This window comes from Carlito syrichta, unplaced genomic scaffold (genome assembly GCF_000164805.1).
Source record: "Carlito syrichta isolate Samal-C Ts95f unplaced genomic scaffold, Tarsius_syrichta-2.0.1 Scaffold305756, whole genome shotgun sequence".
In the NCBI taxonomy this organism is placed as follows: Eukaryota; Metazoa; Chordata; class Mammalia; order Primates; family Tarsiidae; genus Carlito; species Carlito syrichta.
The window spans coordinates 749,345-766,261 of NW_007249852.1; the positions used below are offsets into that span (position 1 = coordinate 749,345).

The window sequence follows — 16,917 nt, forward strand, 5'->3', positions numbered from 1 at the left end:
TCAAGAAACTGTTGTATTAATTTAGGGAAATCATGTCTCATATGTTCTTACAGAGAATTATCAATACATAACAGTTTTAAGCTCCATTCTTTTCCATATATAGAAAACTATCTTAGAGGAAGAGAAACTAGTGAAATAGAATTCCTACTCTATCAAATTCCCCGTTTTAGAGTGAGGTAGTGAATTTTGCTTCTCTCCCAAGTTCCAGTTTGTCCAAGTTCTTAGAACCCAAAGTGTGAAAATTTTACTAAGTAAAATTATAACACTGTGTGTGTACCTTAGGTGGAATAAGAATAAAACTTATAAAAAGACAAGTTTAGGGTGCTACATTGGCTTGTTACAATGAGCTACATCTACCTTTTATACTTTACTTGAAGGCTGCTTGGAAAAAAATGAGTTATAGTCAGTCCAAGTTTCCCAAGTAGCAGAAAAGTCTTGATAGCTTTTGTTACACTGCAACGTTAACAAAAGGCTCTGCCAACCACAGATCACTGCATTATCTGTGGCCCTGGTTTTTTTTTTTTTTTTGAGTTGGAGTCTTACTCTGTCGCCTTACTCTGTCAGCTAGAGTGCAGTGGCACACTTATGGTCACCATAGCCTTGACCTGCTGAGCTCAGGCAATCCTTCCTCCTCAGCCATCCAAGTAGCTGGAACCCTATGTGTGCGTCACCACACTCAGTTAAATTTTTGATTTACTGTAGAGACAAGGTCTCACCAAGTGGCGCAGGCTGGTCTCGAATCTCTGGGCTCAGGCAATCCTCTCACCTTGGCCTCCCAAAGTGCTGGGATTACAGAATTGAGTCACAGCACCCAGCTGGCCCTGGGTTTTTCATCCGGCATTCATTCACTAGCACCTCATATTTTAGGGGCACAAGAGTACGGATTTCCTTTTTTTTTTTTTGAGTTAGAGTCTCACTCTGTCACCCAGACTGGAGTGCAGTGGCCGCTCCCAGCCACTGCAGCCTCAACCTGCTGGGCTCCGGCGATCCTTCTGCCTCAGCCTTCCGAGTAGCCAGAGTTACAGGCATGCACTACCATGCCTGGCTGATTTTTTTATTTATTATAGAGATGAGGTCTCGCCAAGTTGCCCAGACGGGTCTCAAACCCGCGGGCTCAGGCAATCCACTCAGCTCAGCCTCCCAAAGTGCTGGGACTATAGGCTGAGCCACTGAGCCCGGGTTAAGAGTAGGGATTTCTTAGGCAGCAAAGTAACCTAGTTCATCTTATTGTCCACTCCTTCAATTCCTTCTGCAGTATCACTGTAAGGATATAACAAATTTTAAGAACTGCTGCAGAGACAGAAAATTCCTGTCCCTCTAGGATCTTCTTCTGGCTATGGAGAACTTAATTCTTGTCCTATGCTGAAATCTATCTCATTTTTATCTTCATCTATTATTGCTCCTTTGCTCTCTCTTGGGATCCACCTGAGTCTCTTATCTCTCCCTTCTAATATTCCTTAGAGAATCTATTTTGTCTTTTCTTCCTCAGACTGAAAATCCCTAGTAGTACCTGTAGTTTCCTTCTAGGACATGATTTTTAGTTGGTCCTTTCATTTGTCCTATTATAAAGATCAGAAATAGGTGCAGAGCAAAACCAGCTCTTCCTTGTTCTAGATACAACCTCTTTAACAATACAGCCTACTTAAGCTATGTTGGCACCAGCACCAAAGATGATCTGAAGTTTACCAAGACCAGAACACCTCTTTTCATATTTGCTGCTATTTAGCCACATCTCTGCTCTGATCTTTTATTGCTGCTGAATAATGTTTCTGGCCCAAGGAAAAGAACTAATACCTATTCATCTAAACTTAATTTTCCTTGGTTTGACCCACCATTCTAACCTTTTAAAAATTACTAATAATAAGATATTTAAGACTCTAAATAATTGTAGACACATGAAAACCTGCTTTATTTGAATCTAAAATGCTTGATTCTATCCAGAGACATTTTTTAACCCAAGGGGCTCAGAGGCTGGTTCAGGTTTTTTATGACTGTACAGGTCTTCTAACCATACACACTCCTTCCACAATCCATGGCTTCAATCCACAGCCCCTCCTGCAGTCCAGGAGGGAAAAGAGACAGTAATAAGTCTTTGGAAGATCCATTTCACCTCTCTTCCATGTGAACCATGACATATTAAATGCATTTCTTGATAAGACTTCTATTTTGAAAGATAATGATGCTCAATCTGTACCTTTTATGCTTCTTGTTTCTTCTCTGTCAGTAATATGTCAGTCAATTGCTTGTCAGAGACATTTAGCTGCTGACAGGTCCTCGTAACCTGACTAAGATAAATTGCCAAGAGATGCTTGCACTGGAATATAAAACATAGAAATCTGTTAGGGACAGGCAGGGCCGAGGTTGGCCATTCTGATCAAAAACCCTCATTACCATCATATTTAGTAGGAAAGGACTGGGCACAAAGATTAGGGCCTTTAATTTACTGCCTAAAAACTGTAGATAAAGATAACGGACAGGTATATTTTCTCTAGAAGTCAGAGGGGACGCAGACAGACATTTTGCCTGCTGCTCTGGGAAATAGTTTAGATCCAGCGGGCACAGTGTAACCCACAGTGAAACCAAAATAAGCTCCTCATTTTAGTCCTAAATTATGTTTCTTTGTTGCCTTCAGAAAGTTGTCAGAGCAAAAGCTAACATTCCATGAGGCACTATGTTGCTAAGTACTTCTCATAGTTTGCCTCACTTAAATCTGACAGCTACCTTATAAGGATTAGGTATCATAACCATGTGCTCAGAGTATATAGGCTGCTCCCTTACCTACTGTGTTATACTTCTGGGCTTGGGGTGGGGTGGAATGGTGGCAAAACTCTTGCATACATAGGCCTATATACACCTCTGGGGAGAAGACTATTGGATATGATGTCACAGAACACAGCTTCAGATCTTGAAGAGGCCCTAGTTCAATCCTGTCATTTTACAGGTGAAATAAATTTATGCCAAATCAGTTATGAATGTGGCCTCCTGTACAATGGGATACCCAACTTGCCACCTAAGTCCCAAGATGTTTAATAAGTTAACAGTATAAAAGGCAAAGAATAGAGTGGATGCTATTATTTTCTTCCTTGGCAAGACTTAAAAAAATAGTTATCTGCTCTCAGGATGGTAATGCTTTTCCCTTTAAGTAAGGTTATATGAGTATATCCTGTTTTTGCTTGATGGTCTGGACTCCAACAAAATTAGCAAATACCTCGACAGACAAGTAAAGGCACTCCGCCACATGTGAAGATCTGGTGCTAGGCTGTCTTATGGTAGTGGGAAGACACACTTCATGGCTGAAGGTAGGATATGCAAAGTTGCCAACAACCAATTTAGTTCATATTTTTATTGGGCTAGCAAATTCCCCAATGCCAACTTCAGGATTCCCCTATTGTCCTCTCCAAATCTTCAGTCAAGACCTTTTAAATAAAAACGCTAGAAACTGACATAATTCTAAAAATGTCACTGCATTTTTGGAAACTAAATCCAAAAGAGACGACTAACTGAAATCAAAGCTAATAAGCTACTATTTGTTTTAACATGTAGTAAAATTCCAATTATGTACAACTCTTAAACCACGAAATAAGGGCTAGCAATTACTCATTTGACTACAGTACAGAGAGCCTTCCCCATCCTCACCAGTAGGCTGTCACTCTTCCGGAGCACTGAGAAGGCAAATGCAGGACATGAACAGTAATGACAAGACGCTAAACATGTGTATGTTTTACCAGAACTTCCAAGTACCTAGGAAGAAAAGGACAGATGGAATCATACCTCAGGATATGTGTCAGTAAAGAACGCTTCTTTGCCTTTTTATCTATTTAATGATTCAGAGTTGTTTTGCAAATTGCACTGGGAACTACAGTAATGTTTTATACAAAAGGGGAAACTCAACTTCTCTTCCCTCCAATGTGCAGACTCTTCCTTATCTCTTAGTGCTCTTTAGGACTTCATACAATGGAACTGAATAATTTCAGGCTAGTTCAACCATCCACACAAATAATTTTGTTTCTATGCCTAGTAATTTATGGGGCCTACTTCATGAACTGACTATAATAAGAGGTGAAGGGGAAAGCTGCTCTCATTATTGTGGAGTTTCTTAACCTTTGGTAGTCACAGCATGTGTGTAAATTTCTAAAGCTTCTACCACATACCTAAAGAGTGTAAAAACAGTCTGAGGGTGAGTGGTGGGACAGGAGTAAGATAGGTCCCGGAACAAAGTGGGAAAAGGCTTTTGAAAAGCATTTGAGGCTGGGCTCGGTGGCTCAGCCTGTAATCCCAGCACTTTGGGAGGCCGAGGGAAGTGGATTGCCTGATCCTGTGGGTTTGAGACCAGCCCAGGCAACTTGGAAAGATCTCATCTCTATAATAAATAATAATAATACAAATTAGCCAGGTATAGTGGCGTGCGCCTGTAGTTCCGGCTACTTGGAAGGCTGAGGCGGAAGGATCGCGGAGCCCAGCAGGTCAACTCTGGGTTGGCTGTGAATGTGCCACTGCACTCCAGCCTAGGTGACAGAGTGAGACTCCAACTTGAAAAAAAAGAAAAAAAAGAAAGCATTTGAGAATAGGGAGAATAAGTAAAACAAAGAACCTTGCAAAAAAGATGACTCAGCTGTTCAGGGTAGAGGTCTCAGGAAGAAAGGCAAGCCCAGATCTGCCTACTCAGCTACTAGCAGGATGGAAGGAGGACATAGATATGTGGGGATAAAAGGGCCCAGTCTAAGAACAATCAGCCTTGATGGCAGTCAAAAGGGCCAAAAAGGAGAGGTCCAGGGAAAGTAAGACACATCTATGGTGTGACTGGACAAATTGGTTGGCAAAAATCACTCATTTACCACCAAGCATAAGATTATTATTAGCACTCAAGGAAAGTGGACATATTTGGAGGGTTATTTTATAATGAACTGCCAGTTAGGTTCTAAGATGGCAATCTAAATGAAGAAGTCAGGACTTAAAATTTTTTTTGGAATTACAATATTAGCACTCTTGGAATTCTTTCCTTTTTCTCTTCTACACAGAGAATAAAGCTACAAGTGAGACTTTAAATAAAGAAGAAACAGCAGATTCAAATGCTGTGCTTTTGTTTCATGTATTATGTTCACATAATACAACAATCTTAGTATGGTTTTTTGGCCTAGTCAGAATTCCCTGGGGGTTGTTAGATTACTAGAAATGGCCTATGACTGGGTAAGAAGATGCCTACTATACCCATTAAAGATTTCAGCCCCAGTTACAAATTAGGTATTGAAAAACTATATCTTACATATTTCCTATTGCAAGGCCATATATAACCTACATCATTGAGTATCAATGGAGAAATTTCCCTAGCATGTCTGGAAAACTTAAACTGAGCAGAGAGCATTAAAACAGACTGTTTTCCACTGAATCCTAAAGAAAACCTACAATATTCAGCAGTGACATGAATACTTCTTGGGCCTCCAAACATTACCAATGAAGAAAACTTTAGATTTCTTCTCCCTTCAGTTATCTCCTGTGTCTCTTCTCTCTAGTTTTAAACTTAAACAGGCATAATCCTTTGGGAACCTATCCTGACTTGTTCACTGCTTCCTTCTTTTTTTTTGAGTTGGAGTCTCACTCTGTCACCCAGACTGGAGTGCAGTGGCCGCTCCCGGCCACCACAGCCTCGACCTGCTGGGCTCCGGTGATCCTTCCGCCTCAGCCTTCTGAGTAGCTGCAAGTACAGGCGCGCACTACCACGTCCGGCTCATTTTGATTTATTGTAGAGATGTCTCGCCAAGTTGCCCAGGTGGGTCACGAACCCGTGGGCTCAGGCAATCCACTAACCTCAGCCTCCAAAAGGCGCAGGATTACAGGCTGAGCCACCGAGCCTGGCTTACTGCTTCCTTCTTACTGTGGGTCCCTAATCCATCATGATGCTCCCTGGACAATGTTGAGTAAATGGCTGGTGACTCAGGGATGCAAAGAAATTCTACAGAGGTTCCCTAGCCTGATACTTTCAAATGCTAAGACTCCCAAGTAAAATGTTCAACTGCCTGAGGCAGTAGATACCATAAAGAGAATAAATTTTGACTTTGTGTCTCCCTTATCTAGCAGTGGACAACTAATGAACCCAACAATCAGGCAAAAGCTGAGTTAGAAATGTTTAGAACTGGAAATAGACCTTAGGGATAATCTAATTCAATTCCTTCATCTTTAAATGAAAAAATAACCTCCTCTTACAGGAACTGTTCCTAGTTCTTCCACTCAGTCTGGAATGTTTATCCCCAGAAGGAGAGAGCTTTTAAAAAAAGAAAAACACAAGAAAGAGGATACTCAGACCATGACTGGACTTGTAGGAACTTCACTTGGAGGAAGTCTACTGTGGTTTCACTTTGGTTACAAGCAGGGTGACCCACCTAAGATGGTCATCCAGTTGTGGTTACTTTATAACCACTCCAAGCTTCTTAGGACACTTCACAATGGTAAACTTTATTATTTATTGTTCTCTGTCTTTGGTGCCTCTCTGAAAAAAAGGATATACATTCCTGTCCTATTAAATACAGGCTGGCCATATGATCTGCTTTAGTAAAATGTGAATAGACAAGCAGAAAATATTGAAAATTGTCATGTATCTTGTCCTCTTTTTTCTTTGCTGTGAGATCCACAGTTTTCCAGATAGCTCCTGCTTCACTAACTGGGATTCCTGAGAGAAGATGTTTTGGAGCAGAGCTGCAGTTGACTCAAAATGGAGATGTACCATGAATGAGTTATAAAACTTTGTTTTTGTAAGCTTTTCAGATTTGGGGTCATTGTTACCACAGCATAACTTAGCCTCTCCTGACAGAAGCATCCCCTTCCTAAGTGAACCAAAAAAAGTTTATAAAAGCAACTCAGGTGACAGCAACAAAATGGCGACTTTAGAATTATTATACCAGGAGGACAATAAAAATATTAGGGTTGACCTGTGGACAAAGATTGACATATGCAAAGATAACTAGCTGGGCATCAAGTAAGTGTCGGACTCAACTGTTATCTCATACAATCCCTGAATTCAGCAAAATTCTTGCTATATATACATATACAATATAATCATTAAGGTTAATTTAAGGATATATAAGACTTCTAGAGCTTCATTTAATTTAAAGTCCAAGAAGACGGCCACAATTCTAAGAAGTTAGCTTTTTATGACTAATAAAGCAATGTAACATAATACAGGATGTGAATGACAAAAACTAAACAAGTCACTTAAACAACTCATTGTTTGACCACGGGGAGGAACAAAAAGTCAACAATAATTAAAACACTTCGAACAAAATTTTTAAGATTCTAACTAATAATTAGATCACAGAGCTAGAGAACAGTTAGAAGTCTGCTTGTCCAGGTCAAGTGATGTACTGATAAAGGAACTGAGACCAAAAATCCCAAAATGGGAAAAACATGAAGACCCCTCTAGTTTTGAGTATTTTAGCTACATAAAAACCAAAAGTAAAAATGCCAGGAAAAAAGATAGAAACATCTAAGGCAAAAACAGTAAGTTCAGTGACTCTGATTATTAATCTATAAGTTCACTATGAGAAAATTCTTCTAAGAGACAGTCTCTTTTGAGTAGAAAGTACCATGTAAGAGTTTTAACTACAGCATCCAACACTACTTTTTGCCAGGTCAATTAAGTTATGCTACCATGTATAATGGCAAGTTAGTTCACTAAGCAAAGGCACCTACTTGCCCAAGCAGGCTTTGCTCAAGTCATTCACTTCCTAAGAATGAACTGACATGGTTTCTCAATGGGAGTTAACTGACATGGTCTCAGCTTTGAGAAGTTCATTGTAAACAAACCAGAATTCAAGCTGGGCTCGGTGGCTCAGCCTGTAATCCCGCGCCTTTGGGAGGCTGAGGTGAGTGGATTCGAGACCCGCCTGGGCAGGCGAGACCTCATCTCTACAATAAAATAAAAAAATTAGCCAGGTGTGGTAGTGCGTGCCTGTAATTCCAGCTACTTGAAAGGCTGAGGCAGAAGGATCGCTAGATCCCAGCAGGTCGAGGCTGCGGTGGCCGGGAGCGGCCACTGCACTCCAGTCTGGGTGACAGAGTGAGACTCCAACTCAAAAAAAAAAACCAAACAAACCAGAATTCAAACTCTAAAAAATTTCTCCCTTCCTGGTCTTTAGTAAAGCCAGGATTACAGACAAGAACGGATTTTACCCCTTCCAAGCCAGATACAAAATTGTGGACACGACTGCCAATATATTCATCTTATTAATAAGATTTCTTTCCCTCAGTCCCAGTTTCCCTGTGGGAGGGGAGGGGAGCAAGGTCAGAAGGTTGGAGATTGGCCTACTGTTTACAAAGTCTTTATTTAAATCTTTTAAGACAGGCAGTACCTAGGTAGCCAGATGTGACTGTTGCTTTACTTTTCTGCATTTCAGTTTCCAAATACCTTCCTGGGTTTTGATGAGCATTATCAGAAACACATGAAAGTCATTCAGGGTCTGATAAGAGGCTGTTAACTTTACTAATCTACCTATCCCTATCATAAGCTCCAAGAGGGCAAAACAAAGTAGGACCGCCTGCATTCAGCACAGTCTGACCCTTAACAAATACTTCTTGACAATAGTTTTCAGAGACCATTTCTGACAGATGAATCTAAACATGTACAAATCTTAAAATACATTTTGGCTATTGCTAATAAGCAAGAGATAATAAACAAGATGAACATGTCAATAAGTTTAAGGGAATACCTCTATTATCAAACAACAGGAAAGCAAAAGTTGACTATACTCCATTAGACCTGAGAAAAAAGCCTCTCCACATCATTGCTGGTCATATTTATCTCAATTTAATTGCTCAGATGTCTGGAGGACATTATGTTAACTGAAATAAGCCAAGCATGGAAAGACAAATACCACATGTTGTCGTATGTGTATTCTAAAAATGTTGAACTCATAGAAGTAGAAAGAATGGTGGTTAGCTAGGGGCCTGAGGTAAAGGAAGAGGATGGGGAGATGTTGGTCAAAGGGTACAAAATTTTAGTTAGACAGGAGAAATAAGTTCAGGATAACTATTGTACAGTGTGCTGACTATAGTTAATAATAATGTATACTTGAAAACTACCTAAAAAAAAAAATGGGTTTTAAGTGTTCTCACCACAAAAAAAGTATGTGAGGTAATGGATGTTAATTAGCTTGATTGAGTAATTCCATACGGTATACATATATCAGAACATAAAGTTATATGCCATGAATATGAGAGGGGACCCAAAAACCCCAGGATTTTATTTATAAAAAATTGTGTATTTATTCTTACATTTTTAAACTTCCGTCACCTTCAAAGCACTCTCCATTTGATGCAATACACCTATCAAGATGTGTTTTCCACTACTCAAAAACAGTTTTTTGAACTCAACTTTTGATACCTTTTAGTGCTTCTGCCATTTTTTTGTTTCACCTCTTCCACATCAGCAAAACGTTTCCCTTTGAGAACTTTTTTCATCCAGGGAAACAAAAGAAAGTCGCTTAAGGCAAGATCAAGTGAATAGGAAGGGTGGGGCACTGGGATCATGCTGTTTTTGGTTAAAAACTGCTGAACACTCAGCAGTGGTATGGGCAGGTGCACTTGTAAATCACCCATCATGAAATGGGCAAATGTATTGAAAGAATCTCCAAAAAAAAAAAAAAAAACTCACTGAAGCTGAATGGAGCCTCTCAAACAATGCTAACTGGTACACTGATGCCAGTGAGTTCCTAGAACACTTATCTAGGGAGAGAAGTCTATATTGCAAGGGGCCCTCCCTCCAAAAGATAATTGTGAGTTTTTTGGGTTCCCCTCTTGTGTAAACAATTTTGTCAATTAAAAATAAATAAAATTTTAAAATTAATAATATGGTAATTTTACTAAGGTGGGTCAAATGATTTTCAAAATTCCAGGAAATATTTAAAGCTGGTCACCACTTCCACAGAGATTCATGAAAACATTTTGCCCTGAAGGATTTCTGTTGCAATCATCCCTATCTCTAGACTTCTACCTGGTAAACACGCCTTCCACTGGGTGATGAGATTAAGGTGATGGACTGTCGATCAACTAGGTCCAAGGCCTGGACAGCCGATGAGCCAAAGACAAACTTAAGCCTGGGAAATAAAAAGGCCTCAGGTGAAAAGCCCTGATTCTCAAAGTCACTTCAGTAGCTTGACTCAAAGGATCACTAACCTAAGCATTAAAAAATTAATTTTAATTTGGAAAAAAGAAAATAAATAATACAGCAAGATTCTCTCACTCCCTAGAATTAATAAATGTTAACATCTTGTTCATGTATTTCTGATCATCTTGGATTTTTTAATATAAAAGGAGTAAACTATTACAAATAAGGAAGTCATCTTTATACTTCTTTGTAGTGCTTCCTATACTTCTTCCTACTTTCCCTTCACCCCAGAGGCAACCATATGCATTTGTTGGTTTCCCTTCTGTTAATGTTTTTATATTTTATTATACATAGAACATATACAGATGCAGATGCATATATATACATTTGACATTGTTTTATAAGTTTTAGAACATAAAAAGTATATTGCAGGCTTCTTTTGGCAATCTGTACTTTTCTACTTAGAGCATTTTTGAAAATGATGCATGTTGATATATACATTTCTTGTCTTTTAACTTCTAAATAATATTCCACTATATGTACATAATACATTTTATTTGTTAAGTACCCTATCAATGGGCATTACAGTGGTTTCAATTTTAAATGATTATAAACAGTACTCACCCGTACGTGTCCCTTAGTTCATATATCTGAAAATTCTTCCTGGTTATGTAACTAAAGGATATGTGCATTTTTCAGCTTTAATAGGTGTTGCCAATAGCTTTCTAAAATGGAAAGAGCATTCCCACCAGCACTGTATGAGTTCTATTTTCTCCATGCCCTTACTAATACCAGTATTATCAAACTTTTTCACATCTGACCATCTGATACTAAGTTTGTACTTTTTGGATTAGTACTAAGAATATACAGCTGTTAAGTGATATACAAGAAAAAACTGATATGTGAGAAAATTCTTATAACGTTAAGTGAGTAAGGCTGGGGACAAAATTATATATTTAGAAACTCTCAATCATGGTAATGTTTTTTTCTTAAGGAAATAGACAATTATGTCAAAATTAAACAAAAGCAATACACCAAAGTGTAAGTGATATTTACTGGGTGGCATGATTGCTGATGTTTGTTATGTTTTCTTTATTTACCAAAAAAAGTTTTTTTACACATATGGGTTATTTTTATAAACTGAAAAATAAATGGCAAGCTGGGCTCGGTGGCTCAGACTGTAATCCTGCACCTTGGGAGGCTGAGATGAGTGGATTGCCTGAGCCCGCAGGTCCGAGATCCACCTGGGCAACTTGGTGAGACTTCATCTCTACAATAAATCAAAAAATTAGCCGGGTGTGACAGCGCGCGCCTGTAGTTCCAGCTACTTGGAAGGCTGAGGCGGAAGGATCACCGGAGCACAGCAGGCCGAGGCTGCGGTGGCCGGGAGCGGCCACTGCACTCCAGTCTGGGCGACAGAGTGAGACTCCGACTCAAAAAAAAAGGAAAAATAAAATGGCTAGCTTGAACTAAAGTGGAAAAATTAACATGTTAAAGAACTCATACAACTTGACACAGGATAGGAAGATATAACTATTAAGGCTTTAAAATTAAAAATTTCCAACAAGCTAGTTTCATATACAGCAAACTATTGGGAGAATAGGAAAGAGTGCTTTTGAATTTTTTATATTAAATATAGGAAGACTTAGTCTACAAAGAAAAATAAATAAAATTTGGTGAGAATCTTTTCAGAGATAATCAGTTACCTTTTATCAATTTTTTTTTAACCTGCTCTGTTCACTTTATGATCCATCATGAACATCTCTTGAATGCATTATCACTTTTAATGGCTACAAATAATTCTACTATAAAGATGACTCATTTTTATTCTCCTCAAACTCTATGGACAATTAGGTTGTTTCAAGGTCTGTTTTACTGCTACCATAAACAATACTGAATGAATATGCTCACTATAAAGCTTCTATGAACATCTATGATTACTTCCTTGAGATACATTCTTGTAAGTGGAATTTCTAGGTTAAAGGATGTGTATGTTTTAAAGCTCCTGTTGCCAGATTACCCTCCAATTTAAATTCCTACCAGCAGGAAATAAATTATCCCTTTCCCATAGTCTTGCCAACTTCTTTTCTGTGGTTGCCAGTCACTAGTAAGATTTATCTTTTCCCCAAAGTTTTTGGCTAATTGCATTCTTTTATTATTTATCCATTTTCTTTGTTTTTAAAGTAGTGATTTATTTTTCCCCAGTAACATATAAAATCTTATACACAATTTAAGAAACAGAAGAAAAGGTTAAAGCTTCCTTAAATTTCACCTTCTTCCTTCCACTTAAGATAAACATATAAGTGTATACATGCAATTAAGTGTCACTTATTCCTAGGTAGCTTTCATTTTTTTGATGTTATTGAGAATATAATTATATTTTTGAACTTTGTGGTAGAAAGGAAAATGATGTTTGATTTCTGCATTTTAAATAACTGGCCACTTTGTGTTATTCTCATTTTATTAGTTATATCATCTGCAAATGATAATTGCCTTTCCTTGCTGGTAGGTATACTTCTAACTTCTTTTTCCTGTGTTTAGGTAACAGCTATAATTACTAGAACACTGTTAAATAAGAGTGGCAAATAGGATAGTACTAGAATGCCTTGTACTGTCCACTAGTGTTGGCTATACATTTGAGACAGATTTTTGTCAATCATGTCAAGAATATATTGTTCCTAGTTTAGTAACAACATTTTTAAAAACCAAGAGATGATGTTGAAAGAATTTAGCCCTTAAAACACATTAACGGTTAAAAAAAAATCAAACACAATAGGATATGTACTTACGATAATAGATGCTCATCAGGAACTGTAAAATGGGAATGGATAAAAAGTTAAGCATGTTAAACTAGTGACCGCAGGCATAAAAAAATCTTTAAAAAGACTATAACCAAAAAGACTTCTGTGTATAATGGTGAATTGAACCTACACATCTAAGTTTATTCCTCCACTAAAACAGTAATAAACTCCACTAAAACAATAATAAAAGCATTTTTTTTAAGCATAAACTCCAAAGGATGAGAAAGACAGGGAAAAACAATAGCTAAGATACGTTGGAAGCAGAAGACTAGAATAAAATAATTTACAATACCCAAGAAAATGGAATTCTAAGCTAGCAGCAGGGAGAGTCAAGCACCAGCCTGATTTATACTCCAGAATCCACTACCTCTCCCTACTCACAAAAACACCCCCTCAGATACTGGTGACATTAGATAGTTCTGGAGGTGGGGATGAAGCAAGAATACTAAATTAAGACTCTTTGAAAGTAAGTTTAAGAAGTACTAGGGTTCCAGCTACTTGGAAGGCTGAGGTGGAAGGATCGCAGCAGGTTGAGGTTACGGTGGCCACTGCACTCTGCCTACGTATGCCACTATACTCTGCCTACGCAACAGAGTGACTCCAACTCAAAAAAAAAAAAAAAAGGTACTAGGAACCCAGTCCTCCTCCATAGCTTTAGGTGACTGCCTGCCCCTCACGCTGGCAAAAAACTAGGTTTATTTTCTGAAGAGGTTTAAACATAGGTTATCTGGACTGGAGGAAAATACTAGGCATAAAGGAGGTAAGAGTGTTACATTGAAAACAGGGATCTCCTGCTCTCTACCCCAACAAGGCTCCTGTAACAGCACTAAGGCCTTCACCCTCTAGGCAAGACTAGAAGTCTTTCCTGGGGTCTTCTCAAGGGAAGTGGGAATGCCACTGAAATGGTTTCTCCAACTAAATAGCCTACTGAGAACAATAGTGATGTTCATAGCCCATAAGCCCCTCTAAGACTCAGAGCTTCCAATACATTTTTTAGTCTTTCACTCTTAAACATGACTAGGACCAGACAACAAAGAAGAAAGAGAGCAAAACATAAGAATACTTATTAAAGAAAAAAACTGCGGAGAGAAGAAAATTTCAAACAGACAAAAAGTAAGTCAATGCAATCATAAAACAAGCATAAGATATAATAATAGAAATCTTCAGGGAAAAAGTTATAAATTAAAAACATGTGGTGTATGCTTGTAGTACCAACTACTTGGGAGGCAGGAGGGTCGCTTGAACCCAGGAGCTGGAGGCCAGCCTGGGTAACCTAGTGAGACCCTGTCTCTAAGGAAAAAAAAAAAGGGAAGAACTCAACAGAAAATCTGCAAGATAAAGTTGAAGAAAGTTCTCAGAAAGTAGAGAAAATAAAAAGTAGTTCAATATTATTGTTCTTGTTAGTCAATCAGAAGAACAATAATATTGAACATTCAATAACTTAAGACAAATACCAGAAAGAACAGAGAAAACTGATGGAGGAAACTCATCAATCAAAAACTCAAAATTTCCCAAAATAGGAGGACATGAATTTCTAGCTTGAAAGGGCCCACCCATACAGTAGAGTAAATAAGCAAACTTTACCAGATGATTCAGAACATTGGTTATAAAGATAATATGATCCAAACTTCCAAAGGATATAACAGAAATCAGGAGTAACATTAGAAGATAGGAGGTAGTGGAATAATGTGTTCAGATGTCTGAAGAAATATCATTTCCAACATATAATTCAATACCTAGAAAACTATTAATTAGGTATGAGGGTAGAAAAGGAACTTTTTCAAACATGGAAACCCTCAAAAAGTACATCTTATGCTCCCCTTCTTCAGGAAACTACAAGAGTTTGTAGGCTTCACAAAAAAAGGTAGTAAACTAAGAAAAAGAAAATTGTAGGATATGCTAAGCATAAGACCCAAAATAGGTAAAGAGAATTTTCAGATAATAATGGTGACAGGAGATCTCAGGAAACAGCTGAGAGATCAGTCAGTCCATACTAGGCAAGTCAGAAGGTTGTAGGAGCGATTTCTTCAGAAAAATAAAATTGATACAACACCTCATTCATCTGAAGATCTCGAGTGAAGATTTAGAACACTGTTAGAGTGTGAGGTTGAATTAGGGATAAACACACAGGAAATTACTTAGGCAAACAAACAAGACCAAGCAGTTATAACTACATGAAAACCAAAAGGTTACAAAGGGAAGGAAAAGTAATCACAGCTTCCTACATGGTTCCACTGTGACTAGTTTATGCATCACCATACAAATGTAAACCTGGAATCTTGGTCTCCCCCTAAAAAAACCACTGGATAATGGGGTTTACGAAGGGTGTATGACGATCTAAAAGATTCTGAAGAAACAGAAAAGAGTTCTGTTGAAAATAAACATGAATCAACAGCATGGGTCCAACACCTATTATGCCTCTTCAAGCCTGTCAGTGTATGAATTAATCCACCCTGACACTGGCAATGCTCGAGTAGAGTGATAGGATTCCAAACCCCCAGGCCATCAAATCTCAGGGCCCCAGAACAAGACACCACTTGGCTTTTTCCCTACCCTTTCTGGAATCAAGTAGGTTTGAACAGCTGGCTGGCCTAATCTTTTAAGCACATATACTTAAGTCTTTGTTAGTTTTGACTTAAAGGAAGAAAAAAAGGTAGCTTACTTTTCTCAGTTCTTTAAAACAGTAACCCAAGACAAACTCAAAGTGCAGTACAGTACTTAAAAAACGCCATCCAAATGAATAAGCGGTGGCAATTTTGACTTATTTATAAGGTAGCCATTTTTACATGAGAAAAGTAGTTCTAATTAATCAGTGAGTTCTGATTAGAAGTATCCTCTTATACTAGTATGCTGGGAATACATCTTGAGATCATCCCCCTCAGTGGTTCTGGTGAGCAGTCACTGAGCATCCTCTGCTGGTCAGAGAAAAAAAAAGATACTTGTATAACATCCAGATTTACTCCAGTAACTGCATGTGGCATTTTTGTGGCCCTAAAATATTTTCTGAACCGGACCAATGTATTAATTTTAAAGTTAACACCAGAATTTGAGGAAAAAGACAAGTCTCATAGTTCATAATTTTGAGTGAAATAATTCAAAAATCCACTTTTCTATAAACCACCGTAGGCTTCTTCCTTCGAGCTCCCCACCTTCCTCCGGGGCTCTTCTCACATGTACCCAGAGCCGGGCTCTCAGCACTTCGGTCCCCACAGGCTTGCTCGCTCCGCGGGTGGGGCTCCTACAACTGCACTGTTCTCTACACATTTCCTGAATATATTAGGTTTTTATTTGCCCACATTTCGCTTTTCTTCCCCTCTAAACGAGTATGGGGTTGAGAAATACAACCACAAAGAAAAAAGGCCCGGACAGGCAGCGGCGAGGCGCGCAGGACTGGAGCTCGGGACTAAATCCCCGCAGGCCCAGATGTCTCGCCTCCAGCCTCCTCTCCCCGGCGGGGCCCGGTGGCAGGCCCACGGCCCACTACGCCACCACACACCACCTCCGTCCCGTACTTCGCGCGCTCTCCTGCACTGCCGCGGCCATCTCGCTCAGGAGCTCTTCCACGACCGCCGGCAACGCGACGGCCATGGCGCAATCCAACATGACCACCTCAGTGGCAGCGACCGCCGCAAGACTCCCCCGTGCCCCATCCGCCGGCAGAGTATTCCCGCCACCAGCCGGGGGCGGGGCGAGACGGAGTGACGTAAGGCGTGCATCATCGCGCATGCGGATGCAAACGATGACGTCTCTGTCGTCACAGCTCGACCAATCCGGCGAGCTCTCAGCGCGTGGGGCGGGACGTCCCGGGATAGCGCCGGGCCTGCAGTGCGCAGAGGACGCGGCGGGAGCATGTACCGGCTCCTGAGCCGAGGCCTAGGCCAAGGCCTCCTGCGGGCTGCGGGACGGCGGTGCCGGGGCTGCTCCGGGCGCCTGCTCCCGGGGCTGGCGGGGGGCCCGGGGCCCGAGGTGAGGGCGCCACCATCCCGAGTCGCTCCGCAAGGCCGGGGCCCGGGCCTGCTG

General features: G+C 39.8%; 2 protein-coding genes across 3 annotated transcripts in view; one reads left to right on the top strand and one right to left on the bottom strand.

Annotated features, from left to right (window-relative positions):
* Positions 1-1,358: 1,358 nt before the first annotated feature.
* ZSWIM7 (zinc finger SWIM-type containing 7) lies at positions 1,359-16,523 on the bottom strand. Of its 2 annotated transcripts, XM_021714777.1 has the most exons (6): positions 16,410-16,523; positions 12,886-12,907; positions 9,983-10,085; positions 3,637-3,741; positions 2,195-2,314; positions 1,359-1,559 (listed from the first exon to the last, which is right to left on the bottom strand). In XM_021714777.1, exons 1-5 carry the CDS (start codon positions 16,498-16,500, stop codon positions 2,198-2,200), a joined length of 438 nt encoding a protein of 145 aa, XP_021570452.1. In that variant the 5' UTR covers positions 16,501-16,523; the 3' UTR covers positions 1,359-1,559; positions 2,195-2,197. The 2 variants fall into 2 exon arrangements, with proteins under 2 accessions (XP_021570452.1, XP_008060801.2); XM_008062610.2 differs by lacking the exon at positions 1,359-1,559 and having other exon boundaries at positions 1,886-2,314.
* Positions 16,524-16,709: 186 nt separating this feature from the next.
* Positions 16,710-16,917, top strand: part of TTC19 (tetratricopeptide repeat domain 19) — a 28,142-nt gene continuing 27,934 nt past the window's right edge. The window contains exon 1 of the mRNA XM_008062611.2: positions 16,710-16,917. This exon is cut by the window's right edge and continues 186 nt beyond it. Within this exon, the coding sequence (XP_008060802.1) occupies positions 16,747-16,917 (171 nt within the window). The 5' untranslated portion in view covers positions 16,710-16,746.